Here is a 16753-nt window from a genome sequence, read left to right as displayed (position 1 = left end):
AAGTGAGTCTTATAGAGCAAAAAATACGGTAGCTGCTGTGTGCATGCAAGCCTAAGTGCTGAAACCAACGAGTTTGAGATTGTGGGACTTGACTTTGCCAGAGAAATGTCCCATCCTTTGACCACAAGGTTTTGCAAATGCTCTGAATGGACTTCCCCATCAGTATTTCCCGGCAATGGCCACCTCTGGTTGAGGATGCTTGTGTGACCAATAGACTAAATTTGACGAGGCTAAATAATTTCCGCAGCATTAATTCAATAGAAGTAGCCATTGTGTATGCCCCTGCTTTGTTCAATTAATTACCCAATTAATTAATTAAATCTATATCCTGCCATTCCTCCCAAAGGAGCCCAAAGCAGTAAACAAATATATTCATCATCATCATCATACGTAACACATTTTACATTTTATAAAAACGGTCAAGCAACAAAAATGAAATTTAAGAGCAGGTGTGGTTGGAGAAATTAAAAGGGGGTTCCTAGACTGGGGGTATCCTTCCCAGAAACCCAAAAGGTGCATAGAGACAGCCTCAAAAATAAGGAGGAGGCTGTAAAGAATCCCATTCAAAGCAATGTTTTTATACACACGTGATTACTATTCACCAATCAAAGGATTCTTAACAGATGCAACCCAATGTCATCACCTTGAACCAACCAAAATCACCTGGCTCTTTAGATCAGCCCTTATCATAATATCATGCGATGACATATACCGTATTTTTCGCACCATAGGGCGCACCAGACCATAGAGCGCACTCAGTTTTTTGGGGGGAAATCAAGAAAAAAAATATCCCCCCCCCCCAGCCCCAAAGAGCAGCGTACAGGCTGCGCACAACCTCCGGGGTTGAGCAGGGCTATGGCACAAGCCAAGGCAGCAAGCAGGATGGATCCCGCTCACTGTTTTGGCTTCCCCTTTAGCCCTGTGCAGCCTCTCCTTGCCGGGAGACGCTGCACAGGGCTTTCCTGGCTTTACTGGGAGGTGGGGGGATTCCCTCACCTCTCCCAAAAGCCCGCAGAAGCCATGCACCCCCTTTAAAGAGATCGCGGCTTCTCCTGGCTTTCCTGGGAGATGGGGGAATTCCCTCACCTCTCGCAAATCCGGCAGAAGCCGTGCACACTTTAAAAGGGCTGCACGGCTTCTCCTGGCTTTCCTGGGAGGTGGGGGGATTCCCCCACCTCCCGCAAATCCGGCAGAAGCCGCGCGCACTTTAAAAGGGCTGCACGGCTTCTTCTGGCTTACCTGGGAGGTGGCGGGATTCCCTCACCTCTCGCAAAAGCCCGCAGAAGCCGTGCAACCCCTTTAAAGAGATCGCAGCTTCTCCTGGCTTTCCTGGGAGGTGGGAGAAGGGACTGATGCGGCCAGTCAGTCCCTCCTCACTCCTTTGGAAAAGCCCACAAGAGCGCACGGAGCTTGTGTGCAGCTCTTGGGGGCTTTTCCCGCCTGCCTCCCCCCTGCATTCGCTCCATAGGACGCACACACATTTTCCCTTGCTTTTCAGGAGGGAAAAAGTGCGTCCTATGGTGCGAAAAATGTGGTAACCATTTATTCTTTCTTTCTTTAGACCTTGACTAATTTTCCTATTCATTAAATGCCTCCCAATATCCTCTTTCATCTGTCTACAAAACAATTCAAGAGGAATCACAATTGCCATGCCTAGCCGATTCTCCTTCCATGCAAACAGCGGTCAGCATAGATCCCAACAGATGGTTCTTTTCAGTGTTCTGGAACGGACATTCGCTATGTGCAGTACCTAAAAGCAGCTAGTTCTGAAAGCAGGCAGGAATGCGCCAGGCTTTTCGGTTTAGCTAGGCCATAGGCTCAAAAGAAAATGGAATAATCAAAATGGTTGTTGTTGTTTAGTCATTTAGTCGTGTCCGACTCTTCGTGACCCCATGGACCAGAGCACGCCAGGCTGATTGCCGAAGAATGGATGCTTTTGAATTATGGTGCTGGAGGAGACTCTTGAGAGTCCCATGGACTGCAAGAAGAACAAACCGATCCATTCTGAAGGAAATCAGCCCTGAGTGCTCACTGGAAGGACAGATCCTGAAGCTGAGGCTCAAATACTCTGGCCACCTCATGAGAAGAGAAGACTCCCTGGAAAAGACCCTGATGTTGGGAAAGATTGAGGGCACAAGGAGAATGGAACGACAGAGGACAAGACGGTTGGACAGTGTTCTCGAAGCTACCAACATGAGTTTGATCAAAATGGTACAGTTTGTGAAATTCTTATTTTCTCCATCAGGGTAACTAAATCATGTGTCTGGGCAGACCTGCCAAAGGAGGAACGCTTTCAGGAGGCGGCTAAAACAGTACAATGATTCTAGTCCAGCCCCCTTCAATCACAGAATGGAGATAAGGCAGGCAATTATAGAGGTGCAAGTTCTGCAGACTGAAGTGATCAAGTTGGTACAAAAGGGGTAAGGTGATCTCTTAAGTAAATAAACTCCAGCCTGATTCTAGCCTGATGAAGAGATTTGGTGCAACCTAAAGCTTGCATACTTTTTAGTAACACTTTGGTTGTTCTGAAAAAGTATATATATATTTCAAAGTATTCATTTAAACAACCTTAAATCAATGACTTCCCTTCTTCCCTTTCTGTGGTTCATTTTGCATACCATACATCCCTGCATATTTTACATGAACTAAACCATTCCGTAATCCATTGTTATATCCATCAAAACTTATTTACACTGTTGAACTTATCTTAATGCTACCAGCGTTTTTAAATAAACACAATTTTCACCCATATATTCAGGAAACATTTTCCAGTCTTCTTTTTGTTAGGAGTCCTTTTTGTTAGGGATAATTCAGAGGGAAATTCCCAGGTTTCAAAAAAGACTACTACTGTGGCCCGTGTTTTGTTAGCCCCAAAATGGAAAACGAGCGAGGTCCCAGCTAAAGAAGAATGGCAACTTAAACTGATGGAATACGTGCAGCTCACAGATTTAACTTACAGAATTAAGAGAACAAGAAGAATATCCGTTTAAAGAAGACTGGTCGTTTTGAAAAAGTTGATGCCCTGATAATTATGGATTTTGGAAACTTACGTTTTCTGTAATGCGTGGATGCTGATGCTTTTCGGCTAAACAAACCCTGGAATTCTTCAAGTGCAATCCTATGCAGAATACTTGATTAGGTTGTGTTGAATTTGAAGGGTAAGTAGGTCTTGCAAAACAATTTTAAAATGCATATATTAGACTTATTACAAAAGCTCCTTACCATCCTCAGGGGGAAGGGAAGGGCAAGAAATGATTTAAACATAAACTGCTTAATGCCTTAGTGACAGATACAAGGGAGTTAACTGGCTCTGACTTCAGCCTTCCTGGCATTTGTGGGGAGAGGTCACTGAGTCAGCCAGGTACGTGCCTTTTCTTGGGCATCACCTGTGGATGAAGATACTGGTTTCGCTAAGAGGTGGGGTGTGTGAGAGAGAAGGGCAACAAAGGAGAAAGGAAAAGGGGTAGCAGAACTGAAAGCAAATGAAAGATTGGGATACAAGAATTAAAAACTAAAACCCTGCCAAACAGCAACAGCTGCATGGCTGAAATGGGCCCAGCACTGGAGATATAATTCATTGCACTCTAAAGGGATGGTGGAATAAGGAATGACAAGTGTAAAGGTAAAGGTAAAGGATCCCTGACTGTTAGGTCCAGTCGCGGATGACTCTGGGGTTGTGTGCTCATCTCGCTCTTTAGGCCAAGGGAGCCGGCGTTTGTCCACAGACAGCTTCCGGGTCCTGTGGCCAGCATGATGAAGCCTCTTCTGGCGAACCAGAGCAGCGCATGGAAATGCCGTTTACCTTCCTGCTGGAGTGGTACCTATTTATCTACTTACACTTTGACATGCTTTCGAACTGCTAGGTGGGCAGGAGCTGGGACAGAAAAATGGGAGCTCGCTTCGTTGCAGGGATTCGAACCGCCAACCTTCTGATTGGCAAGCCCTAGGCTCAGTGGTTTAGACCAGTCGCAGTAAAAGTCATGGAGTATAACAGACAATTTAGATCTAAAGTGTCATTTTCAGTTATTTGGTTTTCATTTGTTGCATTTGTTTTGTGACAACAGGGAGCTGTCCTATCTTGCCCCACCCTGAATCTCCACCCTCCATTATGAACTGATATCATGCCTAATCATTTTTGGCATTTAGCGTGAAAAGGTATAAATTATCTGGAGACAAATGGTTATAAGAAATTGTAACCATAGTCACAGGTCTGTAAATCTACCCACATGTGCATTGTAATGGTTAACTAAACACATCTATTAGGTTTGTTATTGCATAAGAATTTTAAAAATCTCTTGGTCTAGCCTTGGTTTTCCTGCATATTGTGATTTACTGGTTCTAAAAGGAGACATTGCTGTCCTCTTTATTCCTAGGCTTTGTTCTTAAGATTTAACTCTCAGCATTTAAAGTTATTGCTAAATTAGTTCTGTCTGACAAAGTTTGAAAACTTTTAGCAGACGTAAAATGATTTAGTGGGTATTTTTAGCTATTGCATGTAAAAACTATGGTGAAGGTTGAACAAAGAGTCCTTGCAATTTAATTTTCTGCAAGGTATCACGGATGCAAAAAGAAGTATTTGTATTATTATTTACATCTTAAACTGGTTTATGCATTCTTAAAAAGAAATATATATATAAATTATATTTATTGGCCTTTCCTATTGGTGTTTCTACATCTTCTCCATTATTATTTGTGCCCCCACCCTTCTTTCTGTGTGTTTACAATTGGCACTGGGATTACGTTCATGGTCAGGTTTCGTTATCTGTGTCTCGTCTGTTATTATGTATGCTTTCGTTTATCCAAAAATTTCAATTAAATTAAAAAAATAAATAAAGTGGAAACACTAGACGTTCACTATTCCTCAATGCTGAGGTTTTAGGACTTTGGATAGACACTGTATTTTTTGCTCTATAAGACGCACCAGACGAAAAGACTAGTTTTAGGAGGAGGAAAACAAGAAAAAAAATATTCTGAATCTCAGAAGCCAGAACAGCAAGAGGGATCGCTGCGCAGTGAAAGCAGCAATCCCTCTTGCTGTTCTGGCTTCTGTGATAGCTGCGCAGCCTGCATTCGCTCCATAAGACGCACACACATTTCCCCTTACTTTTTAGGAGGTAAAAAGTGAGTCTCATAGAGCAAAAAATACGGTAATTCCAATCTGCTGTGGCGGGACTGGACCCAGCAGTCAGTCACATCAGGCACTCCACCGTGTTATGCTGTTTCCCTGCAACTTCCCAGAGTTCAGGTAGGCAGGACTACATGGAGAAAGGAGTAGGAAAACGACAAAAGTCCAGTTGTGTGAGCAAAATTAGCCTACAGACAGCAGCTTGGGTGATTTCTGCCCTTCAGCTGCCATTGGGCTTATCTTTATACCATTCTACCTGGAGACATTCCAAATTTCAGAGAGCTAACATAACATTGCTGGGAACAACCAAAGTCCTCTTACCATCGCCAGTGTTGTGATGCTCAAAATGTTCATGCCTGTGTGGACTTTGCTACAACTCTGCTCTATGAGCCAGGGAAGCAAATTGGCTAATGGCATCGGATGTGTACAGGATGTGCATGCGTCAGAGAGGATTGGGGTCAGCTAGGGGTCCCTGCTGTGCTCCACGGTGGAGCGGGGAATGGAGGACATACGAACTCCACTTCTCTCTATGATCCATGGTGAGAAAATGCAAATTACATCTTAAGGCAGCCCTGTTCAGGGAAGTTTTTAACGTGTGATATTTTACTGTACTTTTGGTTTCTATGGAAGCCGCCCAGAGTGGCTGGGGAGGCCCAGCCAGATGGGCGGGGTATAAATAATAAATTATTATTATTATTATTATTATTATTATTATTATTATTTACTTCTGGAGCCTCTCCAGCTTCCTGAAGTCTCCACTGACGACTTACACTGCATTTACTCCTGGCAACCACCCAAGACAGATCAGGAGTGGCTGAAAGGAGAAATAATTCAGCCAATAGGAAAATGTGCTCTGGTCCATGCTGCCTGTTGTTGTTGGGTAGGTCCAGGGCTTTTTCCCCGGGGGGAACCCACCAGAACTAAGTTCCGGCGCCTCTCAGGTAGGTTCTGGAACCTCTCAGGTGAGTTCCAGCACCTCTTATGTGGGTGCCATTGCCATTCTAAGACAAAAAGGGAGGCGTTCATGGTGAGTTCTGGCACCAGTGTGGTGTAGTGGTTAAGAGCAGTAGACCCGTAATCTGGTGAACCGGGTTCGCATCTCCGCTCCTCCACCTGCAGCTGCTGGGTGACCTTGGGCCAGTCACACTTCTCTGAAGTCTCTCAGCCTCACTCACCTCACAGAGTGTTTGTTGTGGGAGAGGAAGGGAAAGGAGAATGTTAGCCGCTTTGAGACTCCTTAAAGGGAGTGAAAGGCGGGGTATCAAATCCAAACTCTTCTTCTTCTACCTCTATTTCTGGAAAAATAGCATTGGATAGGTCTCTGATCCGATCTGGGAAGTCAAATCTTTGCTCCGTCTTCTGAGCAGTTTTGACTGGGAGGGGCCACCAAGACCATATAACAATGGTCCTGAAACACCTTCATTGGCTCCCAGTACGTTTCCAAGCACAATTCAATGTGTTGGTGCTGACCTTTAAAGCCCTAAACTGACTCGGTCCTGTATACCTGAAGGAGCGTCTCCACCCCCATTGTTCAACCTGGACACTGAGGTCCAGCTCCGAGGGCCTTCTGGCGATTCCCTCACTGCAAGAAACAGGGAACCAGGCAGAGGGCCTTTTTGGTAGTAGTGCCTGCCCTGTGGAATGCCCTCCCACCAGATGTCAATGAAGTAAACAGCTATCTGTCTTTTAGAAGACATCTGAAAGCAGGTGTGTTTAGGGAAGTTTTTAATGTTTGATGTTTTATTGTGCTTTTAATATTCTGTTAGGAGCCAGCCAGAGTGGCTAGGGAAACCCAGCTAGATGGGCGGGGTATAAATAAATTTATTATTATTATTATTATTATTATTATTATTATTATTATTATTATTATTATAGCAGCAGTTTCAGCTGATGGGTTCTTTGAAGCCCTGCCCTGCCCACATCAGATGTTTTGTGACTTGCCCAAAATGGACTTGTGGCCCACAGGAGAAGGCCTGGCAAACCAAGTCTGGCTCACCGGCCAGAGGCTTCCAACCCCTGGTCTATGCAGAAGTGGGGACCATGCCAAACCAGATGCCCAGGCACTGAGCTTTGGCCCTCTGCTTTAATAGGAACATAGCAAAGTGCCTTATACTATCCATCTGCCCAGCTCAGTATTTTCTGGACTGACTGGCAGTGGCTGTCTAGAGCTGGAACTACACTCACCTTTTAAAAGTTATTAGAATGATATTAGAAATATCATTGTAAAACGTCAAGGCAGCAAAAGTCCCCTTTGGTTTCGCTTTCCCTCCCTGGTTTCTGGTTGCTCTGCAGCGCCCTCTGGTGTCACATTTTAATAATGCATTATGAATGTTTTTTTAAAAAGTCGTACGGTTATGATTGTCAGAATAATTCCTTAACTCCTTTTTAGCGTTAAAAACCTTAAGTGTAGATCTACACCAGGATTTCAGGCCAGGAACATCCATAGCCCTACCAATTTCCTATGACTGTAAGAGGTGTAAAGACTCTCTCAAGGCAAATCTTTAAAAAAATGTAGTATAAACACCAACAATTGTGAAATACTGGCCTTTGAGCGCTCCAGTTAGAGAACAGCCTTTACCAAAGGTGTCCTGGACTTTGAAGATGCTCAAACTCAGGACGAAAGGGAGAAACGTGCTAAGAGGAAGGCACGCTTGGCAAACCCTCACCATGATCAACTCCCGCCCGGATACCTACGAACTCACTGTGGAAGGACGTGTGGATCCAGAATTGGCCTCCACAGTCGCTTACAGACCCAGTGTTAGAACCGTGTTTATGGAAGACAATCTTACTCAACTATGAGTGCTCACCAAAGCAGCAGCAGCAGCTTTCACTTTTAAAGTACAGTGGTACCTCAGGTTACATACGCTTCAGGTTACAGACTCTGCAAACCCAGAAATATTACTTCGGGTTAAGAACTTTGCCCCAGGATGAGGCAAAGAAATGGTAGCGCAGCGGCAGCAGGAGGCCCCATTAGCTAAAGTGGTGCTTCAAGTTAAGAACAGTTTCAGGTTAAGAATGGACCTCCTGCTGAACCTGAGGTACCACTGTAGTAAGGTCCTATGTCCTCTAGGAGAACCATATAAGCCTACATTCATTCCTGCACATTTGTTTAAAGCAATGTGAAGTAAAGGAGTCTGAACTAAAGAGTTCTGTCATGGATGCTTTAGCTGAGATTCCCTGGAGTCCCTTCCAACTTTGTAATAGTGCTTTAAAGGTATGGTGTGAATGGGAGCTATCCCTTTAATGGGAAACCCATTGCAGGGCCTGAATGCAAGAACAACCCTCCCCACCCGTGAATCCAAGAAACTGATTCAGAACTACGGCTGCCTCAAGGTGCTGTGCTTTTCAAAGGCTTTAAGTTGTGGAGTTTAAATCACTAGCTAAAAGAAAGCCAGGCCTCTGGTCACACAAATTTCCCCAAAAAAATTTTGTTTCATTTAAAAAAACCGTTTATTTGCAAATTCAACAGATAAAAAATAACCTTATATAACGAATACAAATAGTGACAAAATAAAAATACACACAACACATTATATACATAGTGCTCATCACATTAAGGACTCTGCTAGGCTGATAAAGAAAGTGTTGTGTATGCAATATAACACTGTGCCACCAGATGGCGCTGTGAAGTCCCATCTTTCCCTCCCGGATTTCCCTGTTTAAATTTACAACACGTTTAACTGAAACTCTTCTTTGATGTGTTCAAATCCAGTCTAGATATCCAAAAGGCACCAGCACAAAACTGGCATCTCCAAGACATATTTTCAAATGTCGCCAAGGCAAGGCAAAAGGTCGTTATTTATCAAAACATGTGTGCTGTGTACAAAACTAAGCAGAAATAGCTCATTGCATTGAATTTGTAGTTTAGTACGCTCGCCTTTCTGCACTGCTACATATAAGGCAGCCCAGTAGCCACAGAAACAGTGAAAAACCTCACATCCTACCGCAATGCAATGCCAGTAAGTCATGAGGGGGAAACGTGACTCTAGAAATAAACAAGTCAATCAAAGTGCTGTCCAGTAGTTCCTTTCAAACACAACAGGACAGTGATAAATGAATATTCAAAAGTATCGAAGCTCCAGGCTGGTGCAAATCCTATGTGGCTGTTCTGTATTTTGGCGGGAAGGTGGATTTTTGCTACAAAATACAAAACACCACCCATGTTCTCTGGGGGAACCCAGTGGCTGTGATGCACGCGGCCGATGAGAAGTGTAGTCCAAAACATTTGGAGGGCACCAGATTGTGAAGGTTGCTGTTAATTGTTCATGTGCTTTCTCCTGAAGGGATACCAGAATATCCATGCTCCACTATCCACTATCCAGGCATAGGCAAACTTGGCCCCCCAGGTATTTTGGAACTACAACTCCCATCATCCCTAGTTAACAGGACCAGTGGTCAGGGATGATGGGAAGTGTAGTCCCAAAACAGCTGGAGGGCCAAGTTTGCCTATGCCTGCTCTTCGCCGTGGAGTTTCTCCCAAGTGCAAGTTTTGTAATGCGAATTAACGTATGTATTCCACAAAAACCTCGATGTTTATAAAGTGCGTTCACCTCTGTGAATTCTCTGGTGAAGTTTAAGGCTTGATCCGTGACGGAAACTCTTCTGACACTGGGAACATTGATACGGCTTCTCCCCTGTGTGGATTCTGTGGTGCCTGTTCAGGTTTCCACTCCAGCCGAAGCTCTTTCCGCACTCGAAGCATTTGTACGGCTTCTCCCCTGTGTGAATTCTTTTATGCACTCTCAGGTACGTGCTCTGAACAAAGCTCTTTCCACACTCTGAGCATTTATAGGGCTTTGTGCCAACATGGAATCTCTGGTCTGAGCTGCGAGAGAATGGCTTCCTGTTCTCCGAATATTCATGTGGTTTTTCTCCCATGTGGATTCTCTGATGTTTAGTAAGGTTCATCCAGCCAATGAAACCCTTTCCACACTCTGAGCACACCAACAGTCTCTTCTCTCCATTCTCAGTATTCCTGTTGTTTCCTTCATTACGTTCTGCCAGTATTGGAACTTCACGGAAGCCAGCCCCTACAGAAGTCAAGCGCTTCTTCTGCTTTTGTTCAGTTTTCTTTCTTTGGGGACTGTTTTCTTCATCACTCTCACTCCCATCACCTGAAAGAATCGAGAGAGAAATCAGGAACAGGTCCTCAAATCAGGAAGGACACTCAATGAAATCAAAGAAAGCAGAAAATACGGTAAGTGGGGAGGCAGATCCCTTTCAATTCCATCAAACAGCCTCTGATGGTGAAAAGGAAATAATAACTGATACTGCTGCACATGCCACATGTGTTCCGCATTTGTAGGAAATTGGTATTTTAGTATGGCAGTCTCTATACTTTTGAACTCCTTGCATATTGATACGAGACAAGTGCCTTCACTCTACTCTTTTTGGCGCCTGCTAAAAACGTTTTTGCTCAGGCAAGTCTACCCAGATATCTAGAATACTGATGTGTTTGTAGTTTATTACCATTTTTAATTATTTGAATTTACCCTTGATTTCTGTTTTAACTCTGAAGCGCAACCCAAATCCTGCAAGGAAATAGCTGCAGTTCGATGATACAACATGTGCCTTGCTTTGAGGTTTTTCTGTAATCAAGTGCTAAGTATTTTTGTGTGTGAAATAAGGAGCATAAATTATTAGCATTAGTAAATCTATTACGCACCCTCTGCCAGCAGGTCCTGGGGTGGTTTACAACAATCTAAAATTTGTAATTTTAAAAAGAATTTTAAAAATTACAGTCCTGGGAAAGGGGCAGGCTCTCTAAACATGTCTCAGGTCTCAAGGCCAGGGTAGAGAGCTACGTCTTCAGCATTCAGTTGCAGGTAAGAGAAAACAGGTAAGCTTTTATAAAGACTTTCTTAAACTGAGGGGAGCCCCCGTTGTATATCTTTCAGAAGTGAATTCCAGAGTGCAGGAGACACTACCAAAAAGGTCCTGCCTGCCTCTGGTGCCCACCAGTTGAATTAAGGAGGGCACGGGAGTCTGGTCACACAGAAATCAAAACATCTGCCAGGTGTCTGCATAGCTTGCTAGACCAAAAATGCAGGGAGTCCCATGTCAATTCAGCACCTACCTGCTAATTTCTCCTCTTCTTCAGAGCCCTCAGTGAATGCATTTTCCCATTCTTTCTGCAAAGCGATGTCAGATCTGGAAATTGGTAGTCCTTTTTTGAGAGAAAGAAGATATTATTATTTATTAAATTTATATACTGCCCTTTGTCAGGGCGTCGTACAACGTTGAAACACATTACACAGCATCAATGACAAAAACATAGTAAAGAGCATACTGACGGACAACCTAATTATAATAATAGTCCCCACACTTTTACAGGTCATAGATTAATTAATAGCCATAGGCGTGGGTAATGTTATAACGCTGCCTTAAATGTATAGCTCGGGTGGGGCCAGAGCTTATTTAACTATTTATTTGAATTTTTTTGATTTGCACTTTCATAGCATATATCAAGGCAGCTCGTGGCATAAATTCAATTAAATCAGTCAATAAATATCTGTAAAATGGTAAGCCAGTAAGCTTACTGGGAAATGATAAATAATAAATTGAAAAGGATGTTCAAAATAATCTTAGTTTAAAAAAAAACCCAGAAACTTTTCTTTGGGGAATTTAGGGACAGAACTACCTAAATTGTATAGAAATTTATTTATGTATGCGACTACAACAGCAAGCATGTTACTCGCCCCAAAATGAAAAGAAGCAGAAGTCCCAGCAAAGGGAGAATGGATGCAAAAACTTATGGAATATGCAGAAATGGCGAAATTTGCCGGAAGAATAAGAAATCAATTTAAACTTTTTATAAAAGAATGGAAATGGCTTACTGAATATTTACAGATAAATTGCAAACAGAGGAGGAGCCTTACCTAGAAATACCAGACTCGCATAATTCTCCTCCATGACTTCTTTGTGCAGCGCTCTCTGGTCCGGATCCAGCAGGAACCATTCCTCCTCTTTGAAACGCACTGCCACCTCCTCAAGGGACACGGGAGCCTGAAAGAAGGATGGCCGCCCATCAAACCCCACACCTCTCGCTGGGTCTGAAAAAGGCACCTGGGTGGTCCCCTGCCCGTCTCCCCAACAATTCCGCCCACCCCGTACCTGTTCCAACTGGGCAGAAGCCATTCCCAGTCCACCACAAAGAGGAGGAGGCCTAGAAGGAACCTCTGGGGCCATATTGCTGTCTCCAAATGTTGTTCGACATCCTATGGGGAAGACAAAGAAAACGGGGAGGCATTTTAGGCTCAGTAATTTAACCACAGGATCCAGGCATGTTCAAGAGAAGGAGAGACTACGTTGAAGCCTGCTCCGTTATGGTCCTTACCCAGAGAGGTGGTGCCCATGTCAGCCTCCTGTTTGATCTCCCTGAACAGTGGCCTCTCGGTGGCATCTGGCAGGGTGTTCTCTGCCTCTATGAAATGTGAGGTTGCTTCGGATGACATCTCCTGCGCCTGAGATAGGAACCCATGCAAGAAAGTGGAAGGGGGGGAGAGAGACAGGAAACAGGTCAGGCAAAGGCCAGGGGTGCCATTAAATAACGCAAGATGAATAAATGTTCAAGTATCAAGTTATTATTACCGTATTGGCCCGTATATAAGCCGCACTTTCCCCCCAAATTCCGACCGTGAAAAGTTAGAGTGCAGCTTATATTCACGGCCTTACAAAAATTATCCAGTATGCAGCCAGGAGCACAGCAAAGTGGTGCCTGTCCCACGCGTAGTCCCCCGTCCTCTTCCCCCAAGGCCGGGAAGGGAGAAAGCGGGGAAGGGAGCAGCTTATATTCGAGCCAATACGGTATCATCATCATTATTAATAATTATTATTTACCCTCCCTTTCACTCTAAGGTCCCAGGGCAGGTTGCAGCATTAAAACACAGTATTAAAAACAATTCGAAACTTGGATTCAAACAAGTAAGGCGAGTCCTAAAAGCATACACCTCAAAAGCCAGGGTAAAAATGAGCGTCATCAGCATTCGCTGGAAGCCGTATAATGTAGGTACCAGATGTACCTCTGTGGGGAAGGAGTGCCACACCTTAGGGGCCACCACAGAGAAGGCCTTCTGCCACCCACCAAATCTCTGAGGGTGCAGGAACTACCAAGAGGGCCCCCATCTGCTGATCTCAGCACCTGAGAGGGTCTAATTTATCAGCTAGAAGATTGATCAGCACTTCCTGAGGCAGTCAATCCAAATACAACCAAGGATTGGGGCCTTGGAATTACCAAAGCAAAACAGTCTCTCACCTCAGCCTCCTTCTGGTCTTCCGCTTGGCTCATGAGAAAACCTTCAGCCAGGGCCACTGCCTCGGCGCAGGTCTCCGGCCCACAATCTCTGACCCAGCTTTGCATCTCCGGGGGGAGGGCAGCCAGGAATTGCTCCAGGATCACGAGGTCCAGCATCTGAGCCTTGGTGCATCTCTTCGGCTTCAGCCACTGTTGGCAGAGGCGGTGGAATTGGCTGCAAACCTCTCGGGGACCCTCGGCCTCCTGGTAGCGGAAATGCCTGAAGCGTTGGCGCCGAGCGTCAGAGCCAAGGACGTCCTCCTCACCCAGGGTCTCCTGTGCGGTTCTCTTTGAGGCTGTCACACCGCCCCTCGCCTGGACGAAGTGAGGAGATACCCCTGCTCTTTTCCCTGCGTCAGTTGCCACAGAGGCCAGCTCTTCCATCTTTCCTCCACAGAGCCGGTCATTTGCCTTTTCTTTCTGCCTAGGAGGGACGGAGCGTGTTGTATTGCTGCTTCTTTCGGCCTTGTCAGTCGCATCTCTGTGCCATTTCATGAGGTGACTGTGCATTGTGGTGGTTCCCACCTGCTGGCAGCTGCTGGGCTTCCCAAGACTAACAGTTTGACTGGAACGGACCGCAAATTTGCTATTGGCATCCTTGGCGGAGAGTTTCCGCACAAAAGACGTTTTCCCATGATGGGCTGATGGTTCCGTGTTGGCGGCAACCTTTTGAAGTGGGTTCTTTTGGGGCCTTTTGATGCCAGAGGCTCCTCCTTCCTTGAGTCCTGGTAGTGCCCTTTCCTTTGCACAGTCCTCCTGTACCAGCACAGCGTTGCCATCTCTGGACTCCGAATCTTGGCTGCTGTTGCTCTCTAGCAAAGTGAATTCCATTGGCTGGCATGCCACACAGGTCAGCGGAGTGGACGGCAATCGAGACCTGCCTGACATGGACCGAGTGTGAGGCCTGGAGGGTGTCATCTGGCCACTTCCTGCTACCTCGTTAAGAGCGGAGTGAGACCCCAAGGTGCCTGAGACAGACCGGGTTCGAGGCCTGGAAGATGCAGTCTTGCCACTTTCTGACGCCTTGTCAAGGACGTCTCTGTGCTTTCTCATCATGTGACTGTGCATTGCAGTGGTTCCCACCAGTTGGCAACCATCAGGCCTCCCAAGGCGAACGGCCCTATGGCAGACACGGCACTGGACCACAAATTTGCTTGTTGCCGTGAAGTATCTCCACACGAAAGAGATCCTCTGCCTTTTTGCTGGTGGCTCCATAGTGGTGGTGTTCTCTGGCTCAAGGGACGTGGAGGAGGACTGTTTTAGGAGGCGCTTGCTTCTACGCAGCTTTGGGACCTCGCCTGGGGTGCTGTTCAGGGGAACTTGGACACAATGTGCTTCTGCTTGCGCTGGACGTGGCAAGTTCAGCACATCAGAACTGGACTGTTCCTTCTCTTCCTCCATGCTGCTCTCCAATGCCAGAACGAAATTCTTACCATCCAACTGAAAAAGATCCTCTTGGGAAGGCTCCAGTGGAGATTCTTCCATAGGGTTTTGGGAACCACTCCGTGCCTCTTTTATGCTGAACTGTGGTCCCAACCAGTTCCTTTCGTTTGTCCTCTCCATCTTATTCTGCAGGTTGCCCATTGTGCAAGAGGCAGTCACTGTGAAGCAATCCAGCAGAGTCTAGTTTTTTCTGGTGGGAGAGAAAGAGAGAGAAAATCAATCAATCACTGCTTTTCAATAGAAGCACCCATTGAAATTTAATGGAAGGCAATTTGTATGAGCTTAAATGTGCACTGTAGTTTTTGGATTCATCCAAGTTGCTGGAAGCTCCTTATTTCCCAAGTCATAACCTGCAGGTTCTGTACTGATCCCCAAGGTCTTTTGGACCTCATAGTGATTGCAACTCACAACAAGGTGCAGATGATTTGCAGAAAAGTTGATTTTATTCTCTGCAAGTTTGTCACTTACTCTTCTCCAAAACATGTGTTTCCCCCACAAATTTTTCCCTTAGCCTGCACTTTCTTCCACAAGCAAAAGCCTCACATCAGAAATAGGAAACATGTGTGGTCATGGCACTGTTTCAGAAACTATTGGAAATATAGCATTAATTCATTTCACAGAATTTCTATACTGCTTGGGTTTTTTGTGTGTGCTTTTTAAAAGCCTCAAATCAATTTAAAAAAAGATAATACTGTAACATCAAGGGAGGGAACCCCCATTGTATTTTGAAACATTTTTTTGAAAAAAACTAAAACTTATTAAAATTCCCTCAACTTCTAAGCCGTAAAAGCGCTTGATCAGAAGGCAAGTATAGTAGGTGCTGCAACAATAAACAAGGCATTTCTAACCTTCCTTTCACATTACAGAACAGGCAGCTGTGGTGTGGTTGAAATTTAGAATGGCGTAACATTATTAAATGTCTGGATGTGAAAAAAGAACATTTTTAAAAAACACAGAACTTATAAATCCCATGATCCCTAGTTAGCAGGACCAGTGGTCAGGGATGATGGCTATAACCTGTAAATCTAACCAAATAAACCCGATGTCCAAAACATCTGGAGGGCCGAGTTTGCCTATGCCTGTTCTAGGGATCCCAGATTGATGTATTACTATGAACCAGGGGCAAGTCAATTACACGGTTCAGGGGCAGTGCGAAAGGATTGCAAAACTTTGGCACCAGTTTGGAGGGGCCCCCAAATTTCAGGGTTTGCAGTTAATGAAGCTCCAGAGCATGTTTTGCAGTGAGTCTGTGTATAAACACCTATTTAGCTACTAAGAGGACAAATGGCACCAGCACTGTCTTAGGGACCCTGCTCCCCAAAACGTAATGGGTCTACCACCTAATCGCCCCCTGCAACCCCAGACAACTGCACCCCAGCTGAGACTGACCAATGGCTCCTCCCAAAAATATACATAGAACAATTTAAATACAGGTGAGCAAAAAGAGGTGCTAAATTGATGGTAACACCTAAACTTTGGAACTGCCTGTCTATTGACATCAAACAGGCATCCTTCCTGTATTATTTTCAGCACCCACTTAAAACATTTTTGTTTAGGCAAGCCTATCCAGACATTTATTTATTTTTAAATAAAGAAAGATAAAAATGACTGGTTTTTTGCAGTACATTTCTAGAGCTAATTTAACTTTACCTCAGAGGAAAACCCTTTGTTGAACATCTTTTTTTTTCACCCTTAACTTTATGTGTAATGCATTCAGCAGGGAGAAAAAACAAATTTTTAGAAATTTCCCATTAATTTCTGTAACACACCATGTAATACTGACATGTAGAAGTGTTTCCTTTTTTACTAACTGCCCTGGATTTTAATCTTCTGAATGTTTTCAATATTTTCTTTTAACTATAGTGGTACCTGGGTTTGCAAACTGTCTGGTT

The 16753-nt window shown here is 44.6% G+C and overlaps 1 protein-coding gene across 2 annotated transcripts; it reads right to left on the bottom strand.

The window, feature by feature from the left end:
• Positions 1-8537: 8537 nt before the first annotated feature.
• On the bottom strand, positions 8538-15002 carry LOC310701143 (uncharacterized protein; the record flags this gene model as incomplete). Of its 2 annotated transcripts, XR_014522941.1 has the most annotated exons (7): positions 8538-9458; positions 9582-10239; positions 11202-11291; positions 12004-12130; positions 12239-12342; positions 12462-12588; positions 13380-15002. XR_014522941.1 is itself a non-coding variant. In XM_083491489.1 (6 exons), 6 exons carry the CDS (start codon positions 15000-15002, stop codon positions 9659-9661), a joined length of 2652 nt encoding a protein of 883 aa, XP_083347615.1. In that variant the 3' UTR covers positions 8538-9658. The 2 variants fall into 2 exon arrangements, 1 of the variants encoding a protein (XP_083347615.1); XM_083491489.1 differs by having other exon boundaries at positions 8538-10239.
• Between the last annotated feature and the right edge of the window lie 1751 nt (positions 15003-16753).

This window comes from Podarcis liolepis (assembly GCF_965112155.1).
Source record: "Podarcis liolepis genome assembly, chromosome: 2".
Taxonomy (NCBI): domain Eukaryota; kingdom Metazoa; phylum Chordata; class Lepidosauria; order Squamata; family Lacertidae; genus Podarcis; species Podarcis liolepis.
The sequence above is the reverse complement of the archived record's forward strand: the minus strand, read 5'-3'. Positions and strand labels throughout refer to the sequence as shown.